The sequence below is a fragment of the Benincasa hispida genome, chromosome 6 (assembly GCF_027475165.1).
Source record: "Benincasa hispida cultivar pf3 chromosome 6, pf3_genome.v1.1, whole genome shotgun sequence".
NCBI lineage: Eukaryota > Viridiplantae > Streptophyta > Magnoliopsida > Cucurbitales > Cucurbitaceae > Benincasa > Benincasa hispida.
The window spans coordinates 58,440,856-58,456,937 of NC_143483.1; the positions used below are offsets into that span (position 1 = coordinate 58,440,856).

General features: G+C 34.5%; 2 protein-coding genes across 2 annotated transcripts; both read right to left on the bottom strand.

The window, feature by feature from the left end:
• Positions 1–969: 969 nt before the first annotated feature.
• On the bottom strand, positions 970–7,542 carry LOC120079769 (Peroxisomal membrane 22 kDa (Mpv17/PMP22) family protein). The gene is made up of 3 exons (XM_039034145.2): positions 7,145–7,542; positions 5,255–5,349; positions 970–1,492 (listed from the first exon to the last, which is right to left on the bottom strand). The coding sequence occupies exons 1-3, from the start codon at positions 7,292–7,294 to the stop codon at positions 1,099–1,101; spliced, it is 639 nt and encodes a 212-aa protein (XP_038890073.1). The 5' UTR covers positions 7,295–7,542; the 3' UTR covers positions 970–1,098.
• A 2,415-nt stretch (positions 7,543–9,957) lies between these two features.
• Positions 9,958–14,950, bottom strand: LOC120080214 (protein CONTINUOUS VASCULAR RING 1-like). Its single transcript, XM_039034795.2, has 7 exons — positions 14,328–14,950; positions 13,854–13,906; positions 12,746–12,855; positions 11,823–11,990; positions 11,642–11,739; positions 10,824–10,950; positions 9,958–10,415 (listed from the first exon to the last, which is right to left on the bottom strand). The coding sequence occupies exons 1-7, from the start codon at positions 14,475–14,477 to the stop codon at positions 10,318–10,320; spliced, it is 804 nt and encodes a 267-aa protein (XP_038890723.1). The 5' UTR covers positions 14,478–14,950; the 3' UTR covers positions 9,958–10,317.
• Between the last annotated feature and the right edge of the window lie 1,132 nt (positions 14,951–16,082).

The following is a 16,082-nucleotide window of genomic DNA, read 5'->3' on the forward strand; positions in this document are numbered from 1 at the left end:
TTTTTTTTTTTTTTGAAAAAAACCCTGTAGATGTGTATAGTCTCTCCACCTCTAAACTTAGCCCTTTTTTGGTCTAATAGACCATTAACATATTTGAATTTTTAAAAAACTAAATGAGGCTAATGAAACCTTACACTTTCACTTTTAGGTCTAATAGATCTATGAATTTTAAAAACATCAATCAAGAATCTCTAAGACATTTAATATAAAAATTTATTGGGCATAAAATTTAAAGTTTAATAACGTATTATCCTTTTTAAAGTTTGGATACCTATTTGACAAAATAGCAAATTAAAAAAAAATATTAGATATTTTTTAAAGTTTAATGACGAAATACACACAAATCTCAAGGCTAAGAAACTAAACATTATAATTTGACATTTTTAATTATATATCTTCTCAACGAAAATGGAGACGAAATGCAATGCAACCGTGAACGCAAATTCGAACAATGGTGTATTTAAAGCAAAGAAAACAAAATGAAGTACACATAACAAAATGAAGTTAGGTTTGTCTATTTGATCCATTAATTTTCATAAGTGTCTAATAGGTCCAACTTTCAATTTGATCCTTCAATTTTAAAAATATCAAACTTCCAATTTTGTGCTAATAAAACCATGATATTAAGAGATTTAATGAACACAAAATTCAAAATTTAATGACTTATTAGAGACTTTTTAAAATTCAGATAAGACCAAAAGACAACAGGTACTAAGTTTGTAATAGGTCTAAAATTTAATTAAAAAAAGAACTTTTTTTTTTCTCATCATACAAAACTAAATATAAACATATCAACTAATATCGAATTTTAAAAACACAAAAATAAAATGAAGGAAAAATTTTAAATTATAATATCGATGGTGTTAGTTTAGAGAAATACAAGGTCAAAGTTGGAAATGCAGAGGCAAATCTTTAGGTTGTATTTCATTAAACAGGGCATGATGATTGATTGAAATTGAAAAACAGAGATTGCACAAAAGTGGCTTAGAATATCTTCACAATCTATGAAGGGGACAAATCAACATTCCTCTGTCCAATGTGATGAATTAAAAGAAAAAAAGAAGGCTACAAGATTGAGAAGATAGGTCTCAAAATCTCTCATCTTTCTTTAAAAGGATTAAAAGAAGTAAACCATTGCTTCCAAGGAGCATCGTTTTGTTGCTCAAACCATGACAAAAAAGCACTGTCCAACAAGCAGAACATATTAACATAGAGGAGTTGGTACCTCACTGGGACGTATCGGAAGTTTGCGATCTGAATGATTGGCCACACCGTACCCGACAAGATAAATGCTGGGAGGACGTCCCTCTTCAAGTCTTCTTTCACTTCAGAAATGTCTTTTCCGTTGGCAAATCCCATATAACTGAAGAAGACAACTAAGTCGATTGGGCCAAAGATTAGACCATCCATTGCCAGTTTTGCCCCGACAAACTTAGCTGATTTTGGCTGTAGCTGAAGTTTTAGCCTTATAAATCTGTCCAAGCCTTCATACCTGCCAAAGGATCAGATGTCTTAAAAATATGTGTATATAAATAATGTGCAAGCCCAAAATGAGCATTTCATTTCAATCATTCCAATGGAAAATAGTGCCAAGGCTAATTTTTGGCAGTTGGCTCACGAGTTAAGTTTATATGACCTAATGTTAACAAATTGAGTGAGTTATGTTCAAAAGCATTAATAAGTTGATTTTACTAAACCCAAAAGGTTATAGGTCTTCATGTTAACTTAGCAAACTCATGTCCTTAAATACATTTCCTTGTACAAGCCAATCATTAGTTATACAATTTCAGACTATCCTGCCCCAAGCTCCATGGATCCAAAATTATCAAAACCATAAATGAATATTGCTATATGCTTCAAATCTTAAGAAACTTCAATATGTTATCCCTAAATGAGTCGTATGGGATAACTCTATGCATAATAGTAAGCGAATCTTTGACTGTAGCGTACCATACTGAGTGAAACCAACCAAGGGAAGCCTATGATAACCCATCGCTTACTCTAAAGATAGAAGACATCGATTCTCTTTGTACAGTTAGTTTAGCTCACAACTATTCGAGTTCGGATCTCATTAGCAGCATCACTTGATTGAAGAGCAAAAAGGACAATACACAGGATGGGTAGAAGTTGTGATACTTGGCTCAATCTCAGATTTGAAACAACGCTATGGGATATAATATATTAAACAACTACATCCTTGCCCGACTAAAAGAAAGGGTTTGTGCTGCCCGCTCGAAAGGCTTTCCAAGAACTTCCTTGGGTGGGAAAGTCTAGATTAGAGCCGACAACTCGTGAAGAGATAAACTGCCAGGGGGGAGTGTGAGGTGGGTTGGTGTTTCGGTCAAGAGGCGGGATAGCATCTCATCATCCTGTCTTGACTGGCGGGCACAATCGCTTGAGTCTAGTTCTTGAGTGAAGGAATTGCTTTCAATAAAAATTTCTCTTTAGCAATCAGCCACCAACCCTCTTCAAAGAACGAAGGGAGTACAAAAACGAAAGATTCGAGTAACCCTCCAAGCTAGGGATATTAATAAAGGCCATAGCAAGGAGACTTTAACAAACCCATTAGAGTAAAGCCTAGGCCGGGAAGGAGGGGGGCTGCGAACCTCCTGCCAAGAGGCCAAGGTTGCTTGCTAACTGCTAACCCCAAGAAGTTTCAACATGCTGATACTTTTCGTTTCATCGAGCCCCGATGGTGAAGACTAAAAAGTCTTGGAGAAATCTTGGAAGAATCTTGGATATGAAGTTTTTATTAATTATCAAAATCTAATCAATACAAGAGAGGGGTTCTCTATTTATAGAGAATTACATGTAAGATAGGGTAACTAATCTTGAATTTACTAAACTACCCCAATTCCTACTAAATCATATTCTATCCCTCCAAAAAAAAAACTCGTCCTCGAGTTCTACATCTAGAAATCCATCTTAGTTCAAGTGCCTTGCATCTGTCAATTCCGATGCTTATTTAGCAAAACCATCTATCACTTTTCTTTCCAGGGTACTTGGGAGAACCTTTCAGCAGGAGACATAACTGTAGAGGTTGAAATCAATTTCATCCGTTTCAGAAGGGAATACTCCTCCAATCTCAGAGAAGGTTGGTTCGTGGCACCAGATCTCAACGTCGAAGGACAAGGTAGACCGACCATACTTTTGATAGTTGGGGATCTCTTCCCGAGGGTGCCTTTTTTCTCTGGGTTTCAAATGTTGTCAATGTGGTGGGGCAACTCTCACGAGATTAGCTTGGCACTCGCTAAAAAAAATCAGAATGAAAAGAAGAAAAACAAAATGAAACAATTAAGAAATAAAATAAACTTGTACAACAGAGTATGGCCAAACCAACCTCCTACATCTTGAACAAAAATATTATAAAAAAATCCAAAACATAAAATTTCCATCAAGTTCATGGGGACTCCAAGGGTTGTAGGTGTGCAAGTACCCATCGACCAAGGCAATTTCTCTAAGCAAAGAAAAGAACATTTTTGGCCAGTTAATTATAGGTATTTTTCCATAAGCACGTTGGTTGCTTGGATTTGATCCCACTAAGCTGAAGCCTCACTCTTTAGTTTCGAAGAAACCAGTTTAACCTTATTGTTTTCCGGGGTTCCCAAGTAATCAAAGAAATTTTCCACATTTTTTATCCAATCTAAAAAGATCTGTCTTCATCTTCCCATTGTATGTTGGAATATTGATTTTCATTTTCTAGTCGGTTTCTTGCCTCCAATATGGTTGATCTTGCCAATCTTGAAAGTAATCTTGATTGACACGTCTTTGTGGTTGAATGAGAGGAATTTGCCTTTGGAATAAAGGATTTGCTACATGATGATGAGGCTGAAATCTTGGAGGATAAATGGGTTGAGGACTATTCTTCTTTGAATGAGTCATAATCTAAACACATTAAATGTTGTGACATTGGTCTTATTTGTGGATAATTTGGGACTTGAAGAAAGTATGGAATAGGATTAGGCATCAAAACTACTCTGTTTAAATCTCCTCGAGATTTTATTACCGGTTCTTGATTTCTTGGAAGAACTTGTTGGTTATTTTCTTGATTTCTTGGTAAGACTTGTTGGTTATTTTCTTGCTTTTGCTCAAAATCTTGAAGTTGCCTTTGAATTTCCTGGCTATTTTGTTGATCACACCCATGAAAAATCTTGATGAAAATTCCCACGTTCTTGGCCACGGATTGGATTGTTGTGTTGTTCTTGATTGCACAGAAGGTCGTGGTGTTGTTCTTGACTAGGAATTTGTATTATTTAGAGCTGCAACATTTGAAATCTTTCTCACTTTTTGAGTAAGATTTTCTACAACTTGCTGGATGCACAAATTTGTAGATATAATTCTCGCCATATTGGCTTGAACTTCAAGCAATTTCATGTTGAACTTTCCTCGAGAAGTCCCTACAAGAGTCAATCACCGGTTGACAGATTGAGAGGAGAAGAGGATGCTTCCACATCTAGAGGTTGGAGGTTGAGAAGCTTGTTGGTGTTCTTGATCACCATTAGGTCCTTTCACGAAGGCACACCGATACCAATTTGGTGAAGACTAAAGAGTCTCGGAGAAATCTTAGAAGAATCTTGGAGTTGAAGTTTTTATTAATTATCAAAATCTAATCATACAAGAGAGAGATTCTCTATTTATAGAGAATTACATGTAGAATAGGGTAACTAATCTTGAATTTACTAAACTACCCCAATTCTTACTACATCACCCGAGCTTGTGATCCTCCTATTATTGATTCCTTCAACATATTTTGCAATGGAATGGTACTCAAAAGGACTTGAGCAAACAAAAGATAAAAAGGGAACGATTTTCTCTTCATCATTGCACTTAATCCAAGAATCTAAAGTACTTTATCACCTCCATGATGTTAATTGTTTGAAGGTGTGAATGTTTGACTCCTTCCCCTTTTTTAACATAGAGAACCATGAAGATTAAACAAACCAACAATTTTCATCAGCATGCGCAGTTCAAATCTTCTAGTGAGAACTATCACTTCAATGTATGCATTCACAAAATACTGAGAATAAAAAATAATAGACAAAGAAGAACCATGCTGCCTTCCTGAGAATATAGGGAGATATCCGTGGAAATATAGATAATGCAACCACATATCTTGTGGCCTTGAAACACAATTTCAAACATCCATCCATACATTCCAAAATCAAAGTTCAGAATTATAGCAGCATATTCTTATAGTAGCGAAGAGGATAGATATGGCCAAAAGTTGATAAAGGGAAAGATAAAGGAAACAAACCACATGTGGCCGACTGGTCCAACGAAACCGAATCCAAACATGCTTGTGATTCCAACACGTTTCCAGTTGATTTTGAACTCTTCTTCAGCATCTGGCTACATAAAAAAGATAATAGTAGGAATTAGTTGAGTTATAATATACACCTAATCTCACTTCAGTAAACTATTTCAGATCAATGAATTAAGAAAGAGCACCACATAGCAACAACTTCAGAGAAATACCAGAGATAATTGCGGTGAAATAAAATAGCAAAATAAAAAAAAATGAAAATAGAACCAAAAGATGGCTGGTTTAGGATCTATTAAGTGGTCTCACAGCCTCATATTTACAAAACTTAATTATAGATCTAGAGCTGCAAACTGCAGTCTTGAGCTAAAAATTGGACTGGAAAAACCAAACAAAGTAACTTGATGATTCATATATGATATATTATTGCTGCTCTATGTCAGAAAAGGATTATATCCAATTACACTTGCAAAGAGCAGTGTTGGAAATTTGATAGTCAATTGATAATCATGCCAAACTTGAATTACAAGCAGGAAAGTAGGTTCTGGACTAATACGGAGGTTGACATATTTGATGGATGTACAAGAACTTAAGCTCACCGAGGTTCCACCATTAGCAAGAGGAGCAAGAGAATACAAAATGGCCAATTCAAATCTTAAGCAACATGGTCAATTCAACCACAATCTCTAGGATTTCTTAGTGGTTTTTTTCTTTAAGAAACAATTTCATTGATAGTATGAAATTATAAAAGGAGGCAGACCCCATGATAGGGATTAGAAAAGACCTCTCCAATTGACGATGAGGGAGGAATAGCTATAGATATGGAAAAAGGGAACATTTTAACAAGAAACAACCAAATTAACTATAGCATCAAAAAATCCAAAGTAGATAGTTTCTTGTCTTGAAAAACCCTTCGGTTTCTTTCTTGCCAAGTGACCCAGAAGAAGGCTATAATAAAATTCTCCTACAGGGCTTTTTTCTCCTTCTTGAAGGGATGTTCCCCAAGAGTGAAATTCTGCATCTGTTGTACTTTTAAGAAAATTCAAAATTCTCCCAGACTACTTCTTAGTTCAGTGTGTCTGAAGTAAAGAGTACTTTCCAGAGATTGGAAGAAATTGAAATTTGAAATGTGCTTTAAAGAATAGTGGTTTTTGGATAACTATTGAAGGTGGTACTTCTAAGTGATTTAAGAATATACAAATTCCTATCAAAATATAATTTAACCAAATGCTACAAAAAAAAAAAAAAAAAAAAAAAAAAAAAAAAAAAAAAAAAAAAAACGTGAAAATGCCTTTTAATTGGCCAAATACACTTTTCAATATTCCAAAACCCATCACAAACTCACCTAAAGTCTATAGTACCGGAAGAATCTACATTGTACGCATAAATTTTACCATTCAAAAAGTTGCCAGAAAAACCGAGAACAAATATCCTTCATATACATTGAAACATAAAATGCTATCCCACAGCCCAACAAATTCAATTAATCAGAAGATTTCAAAAATACGCTGAAGGTAACAAAAGACCATTGACCTGAAGATGCAATCAAGGAACACAAGCACAGAACCCTTTTACTTTACGCTGATTGATTCTACAAAAGCAAAGATCACATAAACAACCAGTAATTTCTTGCTCAACAGAAGCGGATTCTCGATTAAAACTAAGGAATCCCTTAATACAGCAAAAACAAAACAAATTTATATATCTCATCGCTTCAAACCCAAATCAGAGCCAACACAAGAAAAGAACAGAAGCAATTCAAGTCAACGAGAAAACTCCGATCAATGAAAGCAGAAACCCACCAGCTGAAAGAAGGAATCAAGAAAGATAACCCCATAAAATCACTATAAAAGCGAAAAGGAAAATGAAGGGGTTGATGCTCACAGAAGTTGGAAGACGGGTTTTAGCGGCCGAGTGAGTAATGTATTGGGCTGCAATGTCGCCAGTGCCCCATAAAAAGCCGGAGCTGATGACCTGGGTTTTCACCGGATGAAAGGTGAGACAGTTCTGATACCATTTCCAGAGCCTAAACATGGTGGAAAGGGATTCACAGAGAGGAAAAATTATGGGAAAAAGTGGGTGAGAAGAAGAATAAAAAAGGAAAAAAGGAATGAAGATGAGAGAGCCATAACTCCAAATTTCACTGCCGCTTTGACGGCATCGAGTTTTTGGCAGTCAATTCCTCACTCGCGCCTTTATTTCTTCTAGGGTCATTCCTGTGGATTTCCCCCTTTTTTTTCTCTTGTTATCTTACAATCAAGTTTCTATCATACATATCTTAATCTTCAAAATTTAAAAACAATTAGCTTGATCTTTATATCTATTTCGTCTGATATTTATTTCTAACTTATTTGATTTGTGTTGGTGTGGGTATCTCGTTCTAAGTCCTCCTCACTCTTCTCGTCCACACAAGTTGTTAGAGTTGGAGGTAATTTGCAAGAATGCTTGTACCAATGTGATACCGAGCTTAATACAATTTGATACTTAAGTTAGTATAAGGAGTATCTAGTTCGGCTAAGCACAAAGATAATTACTTATTCCTTGAGGTGAATGCTATTCGACTATTTATAAGAGTCATCCTTTAACTCTTGCAAGAGACAGATACAATATTGGCCATGTCAGAGTAGGTGTGGTCATCGAAGTTGCAGGGGTGCCAGTGTTGAGCTTGGATCGACTATTTCCTTTTTGGTGAAACTTCATTAGTCGATCCAGAGCTCATTCCTTTTTGAGATATATGGACTCTCGTTGCAATCACTTTTGGACTTGGGTTTTGCCTTAAACAACTCTGAACAACTTGAAATCATGATCATGTTAAGATGCTAGTATACATATTTCAAGTTATGTTGTTAATTTGATAAAATTGTAACAAAAATAAGGATCAAGATTAAAATAGACATTGTAAAACTTTTTTCTTTTTGAAGAAGAGATATATCACATAACAAAACTAAATAGAGTTCAAAATACAACCCTTCTCACAAACCAAATTCTTCAATAATGGAAGAAAAGACGCTACCAAATTTAACCCTAAAATTATCGAGTTCCATCGCTGCACGAGCAAGTCGTTTTAAAAGATTGAGGATCATAACATAACAACTTTGAATACGTGAACAAAAATAAACATTTGAAGATGAAAACAAACTAAACTTGAAATTTTAGGATTAATGTCAATTCAAATGTTCATCCAAGATGTTAACACTATTTAACTTTTGTTCCGTTGTCCAATTTCAGTTGAAAGACCATTAGTAGTTAAAACTGAATTAAAATGGGACCTTTTAATAATGGAAGTAATTCTATATTGGTCTAAGTTATTAAATATTGTTCGAATTCAATAATTTTTTTCTTTTTAAAACTACAATTTCAATTTTGAACCAAATTAATTATTGTCCAATTGAGTCCAAATTCCAAATTTGAAGAATATTTTCAGTGTTTTTTACTTTATCGTTCAATATACTTAAAATTGTCTCTCAAATTGTTGAGAAATTTGTACGGATGATCCCTATTTAGGAGCCTTTGAAATTTGACTTCATTTTAAAAAATGCTCAAAATTTGATCCTCTGCTTACGCCAGCCACGTGTGAAAATATCGTTTTAACCTCAAAACACGTGCGAGGCTAGACACGACCCAGATTTCTTTCTCGTTCCTCTTGCCCCTTCATCTCATTTCCCAATTCACATTGCTCTCCTTCATTTTTCTTTTATTTTTTCCCCTTCTTTTGAATTCTTCCTCTCGCTTCGTCCTCTTCAATTTTATAGTTTTTTTCCTTTGAGTTCTCCTTCATTTGAATTCTCACTCTTGCTTCTTCCTCTCGTTTCTTCCTTTAGCTTCTTTCTCGTCAATTTGTAGTTTTTTCCTCATTTGAGTTCTTACTCTCGCTTCTTCCTCTCATTTTTTGGTCTCACTCTCACTTCTTCCTCTCGTCCTGATTCACGTTCCAACTTACATCTTTGATTCAAGAAGAAGAAGATGTCGACATAAACAAAAGAAATCACCAGTAAAGAAGGACAATTAAAGAAAAGAGGGTTGGAAGAAAATCTTGCCAAAAATGGGAAAAAAAAAAAGAAAAAAGAGAGAAAAAAACGACACAAACATAAATCACCGAAAAAGAAAAAAGGAAAATCACTGAAAAACAAAGAACGTCATAGATAGAAGTTATCACAGGAAAAGAAAAAAAAGACAAAAATTAAAATTTTTTTTTTAAAAAAAAAAAAGAAAAAAGAAAAGAAAAGAAAAAAATCCACAAAGGAGAAGAAGGAAAAAGGGTTAAAGTGTAAATTTAAAAAAGGTTAAAAGTGGTAAATTTACGGTTAAATTTCGAGATAACTCCTAAATAAAGGCCATCGGTATCAATTTCCCCTCATTTTTTCCCGTCCAATATGTCCTTTTTACTTGCCCAATGTAATTGAATAAAAAGGGAAAATTTTAAATCTTTTTCAGATTGCATAATTGTTTTACCAATACAATTCCAATTAAAAAGAAAAAATTGTTCTGGTTCAATGTTAGTTCAAATTCCAGTTTTATACAATATTTTAAATTTGTCTTCTTTTTTCTTCATCTAATACACTTAAAATTGTCTCATCTTTTCCAATTTTTAAAATTTAGAATAACAATTAGAATTTAATATTTGAATAATAAAGAGTACTTCCACTTCCATACAACCAAACAGACCCTGATGATATAGTTAGAAAAACAAGCAAATCTCAACACACAAATTAAATAAGAATTGATGTAAAATGAGACTTTTATGAATCTTTCACATGAACATGTACAAAACTATTTCATGAATCAATATAAATGAAATGATTTTAGTGACAGAGAAATCCAACCCTTCAGAAGTCCTCTCAAGACCATACAATAAACTAAACTATATTGAACCATCAAAATGATAGAAACTCACAAGGCAACTCAGTTCACAAATCACACTGCCATGAAATTAACTGGGACGCAACAATCTCGGCCTTGCACTTACCCAGATGACGGTTGCAGCGTGGTCGGTTCAAATCTGAAGGTGAAGAAGAAGATATACGAATGCTACTACTAATAACCTAATATCCCAATTCTTAACTTCTCTCAAGTCTACTTCTGTCTATCGTCATAATCTCGGAATTCATTGTTGAAAGTATTTGGGGCATTGACATCCCTCCGGAGACGACGATTTCTGCAATAAATTTGCAAAAATAATGACAGAATTATGATTGATCTCCAGTGAGAATATTGTTCATCGTATATGGACATTTCAGTTTTTTTCTTTCCCATCAATATTTCAATTTTGAAAATATGTCAGAAACCTATAATTCAGCAATTTCCCTGGATCAAGACATCAACCCCAACTCTAGTCTCTGACCCGGGGTACAATTACATCTCTAACCTATTCCATTCTATGTCTCAAGAACTTGCTCAGACCACACAATATCGTTGAATTATGATGCAATTAAGGGTACCAACTTTAAGAAGCCTTAAAAGTGGCAGTTCAGTTCGGTTATCATTATCAGCCAAGACATTGGCAGCATTTCTAATAGGGCAATTTATGCAACAAGCAAGATAAAAATTGAAAGAGAAGCCTCACCAATTCCTTCTCGAACTGATAAATTTGGTCTAATAACATCCTTGGTATGGACCAGGAAAACGTCCCCAATATAGAGATGGTTCGTGGGGACATAGACACAACATAGCTCCTCCTCCCCGGAATAGCTCTGCCTCAAAAAAGACGGGTCAGATAATCAAGCTTACTTAGGTGGGAGACATAAGCAAATGCATTTTCTGATGTCTGAGCACTGCTGCTCAAGAATCTTCCAGAATGTTTTTTTTTTGTTTTTTCCTTAAAAAGAAGGGGGAAACCAATTTATGCCCCTAAATTTTGTAGTTAATCAATTAAAACATCAAGCTAATAATTGTATCAATTGAACTTTCATAAGTGAATCGTTTAGACCCTTTGCAACAGTTCTCTTTTAAAACCGTTATACATAATTCTCACACATGTATAAGACTTTTTTAAATGCAGAGGGCTAACAATAAATTAGAGGTAAATGTTGAAATTACATGTGTACTAGTTTTTTATCTTCTCTTCTTCCTCTATATTTCTCTACTTATTTAGCAAGAATTATGTAATCATTTTTCTCCCTACTTCAGTAAGATTTTGGAAGAACACAAAGAAGTTCATTTTGGTGATTTTAAGTTAACTTTAAACGAAAGTAGTTATGAATTACTAAAAAGAATGTCTAAATTGATTCACTTATGGAGATCAATCTGTTTTAAAAATTAGGGTTTCGGGTTAGGATTCACTTACGAAAGTTTGAGACTATTTGATTTAATGGGCAATGTTTAGAGGTATAAATTGATATTGCCAAAAAAATATATATCAAATTTTGTTTGCTTTCAATTTACCTGGAGGACTACGGACGAAGTGATGAAACCAAATGCATATTCGCCAATACGAGGATGTCTTATAATAGCTACTTCCTTGAAGGCCTGTGAGTTTTGGTCTGATAATAAAAATAAAACAATTAGCTGACAGAACTCAAGCAACCAACCAAATAAGAGCAATGACAAATAATCAATAACCCACCTGATGATATTGCAGAACTAATTTGCTTAGAAGCATTGTAGATATGACGAACAAATGGCATCCTCTTGATAAACCACTCCCCCAGGCCCAGGACAGATGCCCCTAACCAGGATGACATAAACACGCCAACCAGGAAGATGAATGTGATGGAAGTTACAAATCCAAGACCTATTCAAGATCCAAAAACAAAAAACATGACAACGGCCAACTTGAATCAGAAGAAATATATAATAATACTAATGTTCATGAATCCATTTATCATGTTCAAAATATAATGTAAAATAGTCATATGCCATAACCAAGAAGGGCAAAGGATCGCAGTAACTTCCTAAGATGTATCTGGTACAAAAAGTTCAATTTATTTCCAAACTTCTAAGCATCGTTTCTTGAATAATTGGGGCATGACGGGCCCACTCCTTGTGCTGTGCTCATAATCCACCCCAACTCATCTCCAGGGAGGATTGGCCCTCCCAAAGGTTAGCTCCAACAGACAAAAAGGTTTTAAATTAAGCTTTCTAAGTAGGCTGTAGGGGTTTGAACCTAGGACCTTGCAAGGGTATTCTAAAAAACATTTCAATCTCTTACCATCAAGGCTCATCCATAAAGTACATCCTAAAATTTTATTTAAAATTGTGGACGAAAGGATATTGCATGATCTCAAAAATATTATCTACTTGTTAAATATAGGAACATTTGCAAGAATAATCAAATCATCAATGGAATCAGAAATCTAAGAGTCTAATCTTTCGAGCACAAAATGACACGCGAACTGCACAAATCATCTGTATGCTGCATTAGGATTAAGAAGAAAACCAGTAAGGGCAAATCCCCAAACATGGAGTGCCACCCACTACAAGTTAGTGTATAAAACATGTCAAAGAAATACCAGAGACGTGAGAAGAAAAGATGAAATAATGGCTTACCAAAGATATTAATTCCAAGATGTGCATAGATCGGAGAGAAGAATCCATCCACAAAACGAATAAACCACCACGTTATGTAGAATGTAATTGCTATAGGAAATAGGATGACACTGCAGAAAGCATTTTGTTATAGAACACTGTAGCATCAATGCAGAAATAAACAGCTAAAGTACAACACTAGGCCAGAGAGAGAAGTTGATGGAAGGAACTAGGCACATTTGGTTGGCAACTTGGCATTACCCAAAAAAAAAACTTGAAGTGATCATTCATACCCGTGACCGTTATCAAGGGCAAAAGTTTGACAAGAATTTTGGTCTAATGGATTAGTAATAGAGCAAACCATCCATTTAATGTCTATAGTCAAAATTTAGTCTTTAAACGTAAGCATTTACCGTAAGTTACCCTTAGGAAAGATTCCTTCGAGAAACACTGAAACAGGGTAAACCCCTTCAGGACATTAAAACTGTCAAAAGACAGATGTTACTTGAACAGCCAATTGAGAGAAATCAGAAAATTCCAAAAGTGGAGAAGACCCCCCCCTTCAGAACATTACTAAACAAATGGCTCATGGTCTCTTCACCGACCAAGATATTGTATTCTAGAATGTTACGATTTTCCAGAACATGGAGATTTTCTCCCTTCTTCCACCTAAGCACCCTACACATTCAATTATTGCCAAAGAGTATCGATGCACTCAGACAACTCCTAAACACTGTATACTGTAGCTTGTGCCCACCAAATTGAAAAACATAAACCAGAAAATACTAATTTAATTTCAATTGTATGCAATTGTTTGAAGAATCAACCACAGGTACATATTAGAAAAATTAGTCAAGCAAGGTGAGGTACATGAAAAGTTAATAAAGAAAAATTATGTGATATGAGGACGTTCATCAATAGAGACCAGGTAGCGTACAATCATGGTGCTATTGATATGACCCATGACTTGTGAATAAAACAATGCATTGACATGTGCATAAAACCAATTCAAAGATACATAACAGATTGCTGCAATGTATGTAATTCAGGATGATCCTATTCAATAGATATCAAGATACCAAACATATTTATATGACATGGAAGAGACTAAAGAGAAAGAAGAGCTCACCATCCAGTCATGAACTTCTTAGAGGCCCAGCTTCTAACAACCTTGTAAAATGTCTACAAGCAATATTGAATAGATTGGTTAGGCAGATAATAAGAGAAAAAAAATCCATAGCCACGAGGAAAGCATAAAATCTAATAAATTCAAATTGGCCCGGTGAATAGTCCAATTACGAAGAATATACTGAAAGTTAATATCGATGTGAAATATTCAATTGCTGCTACGAATTCAAACAGAAACAACATCAATCAATTCCTCCAAGAGAAGTTTCGGGCAAAGAGTAATCGACCAAATTCTGAATTGAATTGGTCAAGAATTAGTAAAACCAGGCAAGTTCTGTGAAAAGCACCCAGTTACAAGTGAAAAGCACCCAGATACTAGGGAATGCACAGCAAATTTACCGAGCGCTAGACTAAAAACGTTGTCGGCGAATCTAAGCACCAGTTACAAATGAAGCAGAACCAGCCTAAGTTATACCTCTCTGCCAGAATGATGAGACGACGATGAAGACGACGAAGGCTTGGCGGATGCCTCGTCAATAGCGGACTCCGCAACCGGAATAAGAAGCTCTCGATCTCGTTCTCTATCTCTGCTCGCCATGGCAATAGCCGATTTCTCATCACCCATGACGACCAGACTAGCAGAGTAACACCCCTTTGTCTTTTTCTCAGAAAACCCTAACCCTAATTCCCTCCAAAAGCGGTATGAACAGTGTCAGAATCGGAGAAGAAGCTGCAGAAAAGAAATTTCCAGAGGGGAAAGAACTTTTCGAGATCTTCTTTCACAATATTGGCTGCTTAATCTTGTAGCTTTTTCGGATTCCAAGCTTTGAATTCTCGAAGTAATGAATTTCTGCGAGATTGAAAAGCTGAAGTGGAAAGTGGGATTGAAGAATTGAATCAAATTGAAATCAACAGTGGAAATTCATAGATGAAAGTATGAATTGGCATTGTTAGATTGGTAATTTGCTCAGTTGTTGATCTTTGTGGGCAGAATTCTGCTGGCAATAAGTAGTTTGTGAGCTGTCTATAATTTATTCTCCTTCTTCTAGTTGAAAGTAAAAGAAAATAAATTTCATTATTTATTTTCTTGAAAATATCGATACTATTATAAGTATTATCAAAATAAATCGATAGTCATTTGCTTAATGTCTTTGCTTAATGTCTAAGAAGTCACGTGTCAATATTCATGTTGTCAATGTATTTTTTAGTGACATTTGATTGATCTTAAAAGTACACACATTCGTGAGAAATCCACTTCAAAATTTCATTCAATTTTCATAATTTTAGTTATTTTATTATTATTATTATATTATGTTTTTTCCATGTTCGTTGTGTTCCTCAATTTCACATTATCAAAACAAGCTCCTATTGCTTTCACCGCTGAAGGTAGGTTAGTTTTTTCCCTATTTATTATAATTAATAAATTAAATGTTATTTTGCATATTTAATACATATTAAAATTTTAATATAAATACAATATTTTGTAATAGTGTTGTCATGACAAACCTTACAAAATTAGAATTCAGAGTCCTTGACATTAATGACAATAATTATTTGTCATGGATGCTTGATGCCAAAATTCACCTTAATACTATGAACTTGGGAGAAACAATTAAAGAAGAAAATACGACATCCAATCAGGACAAAACAAAAGCTATGATTTTCCTTCGTCATCATATTTAAGAGAGATTAAAAATGGAGTATTTTACAATAAAATATCTCCGTATCTTGTGAAAAATTTGAAAGAAATGTATGATTATAAAAAAACAGTTATTCTTCTTAAAGCTTACTATAAATGGATCCATTTAAGGCCAAACTCTTAAATCAGTAAGTGATTACAATTCTGCATTATTTAAAACAAATTCAAAATTGTTATTATGCGGAGAGAAAATTACTGATGTTGATATATTAGAGAAAACATTTTATACATTTCATGTCTCGAATATGCTCCCGCAATAGTAATATCAAGATAAATGTTTAAAACAATATTATGGACTAATTTTATGTCTTCTCATGGCTGGACAAAATAACGAAGTATTGATGAAGAACCACAAATCTCGACTAGCTAGAACAACACCACTCCCTAAAGTAAATGCTATGAATGTTAATAATCATAGTCATGGTCATGGTTGAGGTCGTGACCGTAGCAGAGGAATAAATGATAATTATTTTCGTGGTGGTCGCTCTGATCATCTAAATTTCAAAAGGACCACGCAAAAATGATTATCTC

Bases quoted from the DNA above. Each gene is read 5' to 3' on its own strand.
- LOC120079769 (XM_039034145.2), bottom strand. From the start codon at position 7,294: ATGTTTAGGCTCTGGAAATGGTATCAGAACTGTCTCACCTTTCATCCG. The intron at 5,350-7,144 runs GTGAGCATCAAC...TTTTTTATGTAG, and splicing joins AAACCCGTCTTCCAACTTCT to CCAGATGCTGAAGAAGAGTT. The intron at 1,493-5,254 runs GTTTGTTTCCTT...ATCCTTTGGCAG, and splicing joins GGACCAGTCGGCCACATGTG to GTATGAAGGCTTGGACAGAT.
- LOC120080214 (XM_039034795.2), bottom strand. From the start codon at position 14,477: ATGGGTGATGAGAAATCGGCTATTGCCATGGCGAGCAGAGATAGAGAA. The intron at 11,991-12,745 runs GTAAGCCATTAT...GATCTTGAATAG, and splicing joins TCTTGGAATTAATATCTTTG to GTCTTGGATTTGTAACTTCC. The intron at 10,951-11,641 runs GTAAATTGAAAG...TTTTTGAGGCAG, and splicing joins CTTCGTCCGTAGTCCTCCAG to AGCTATTCCGGGGAGGAGGA.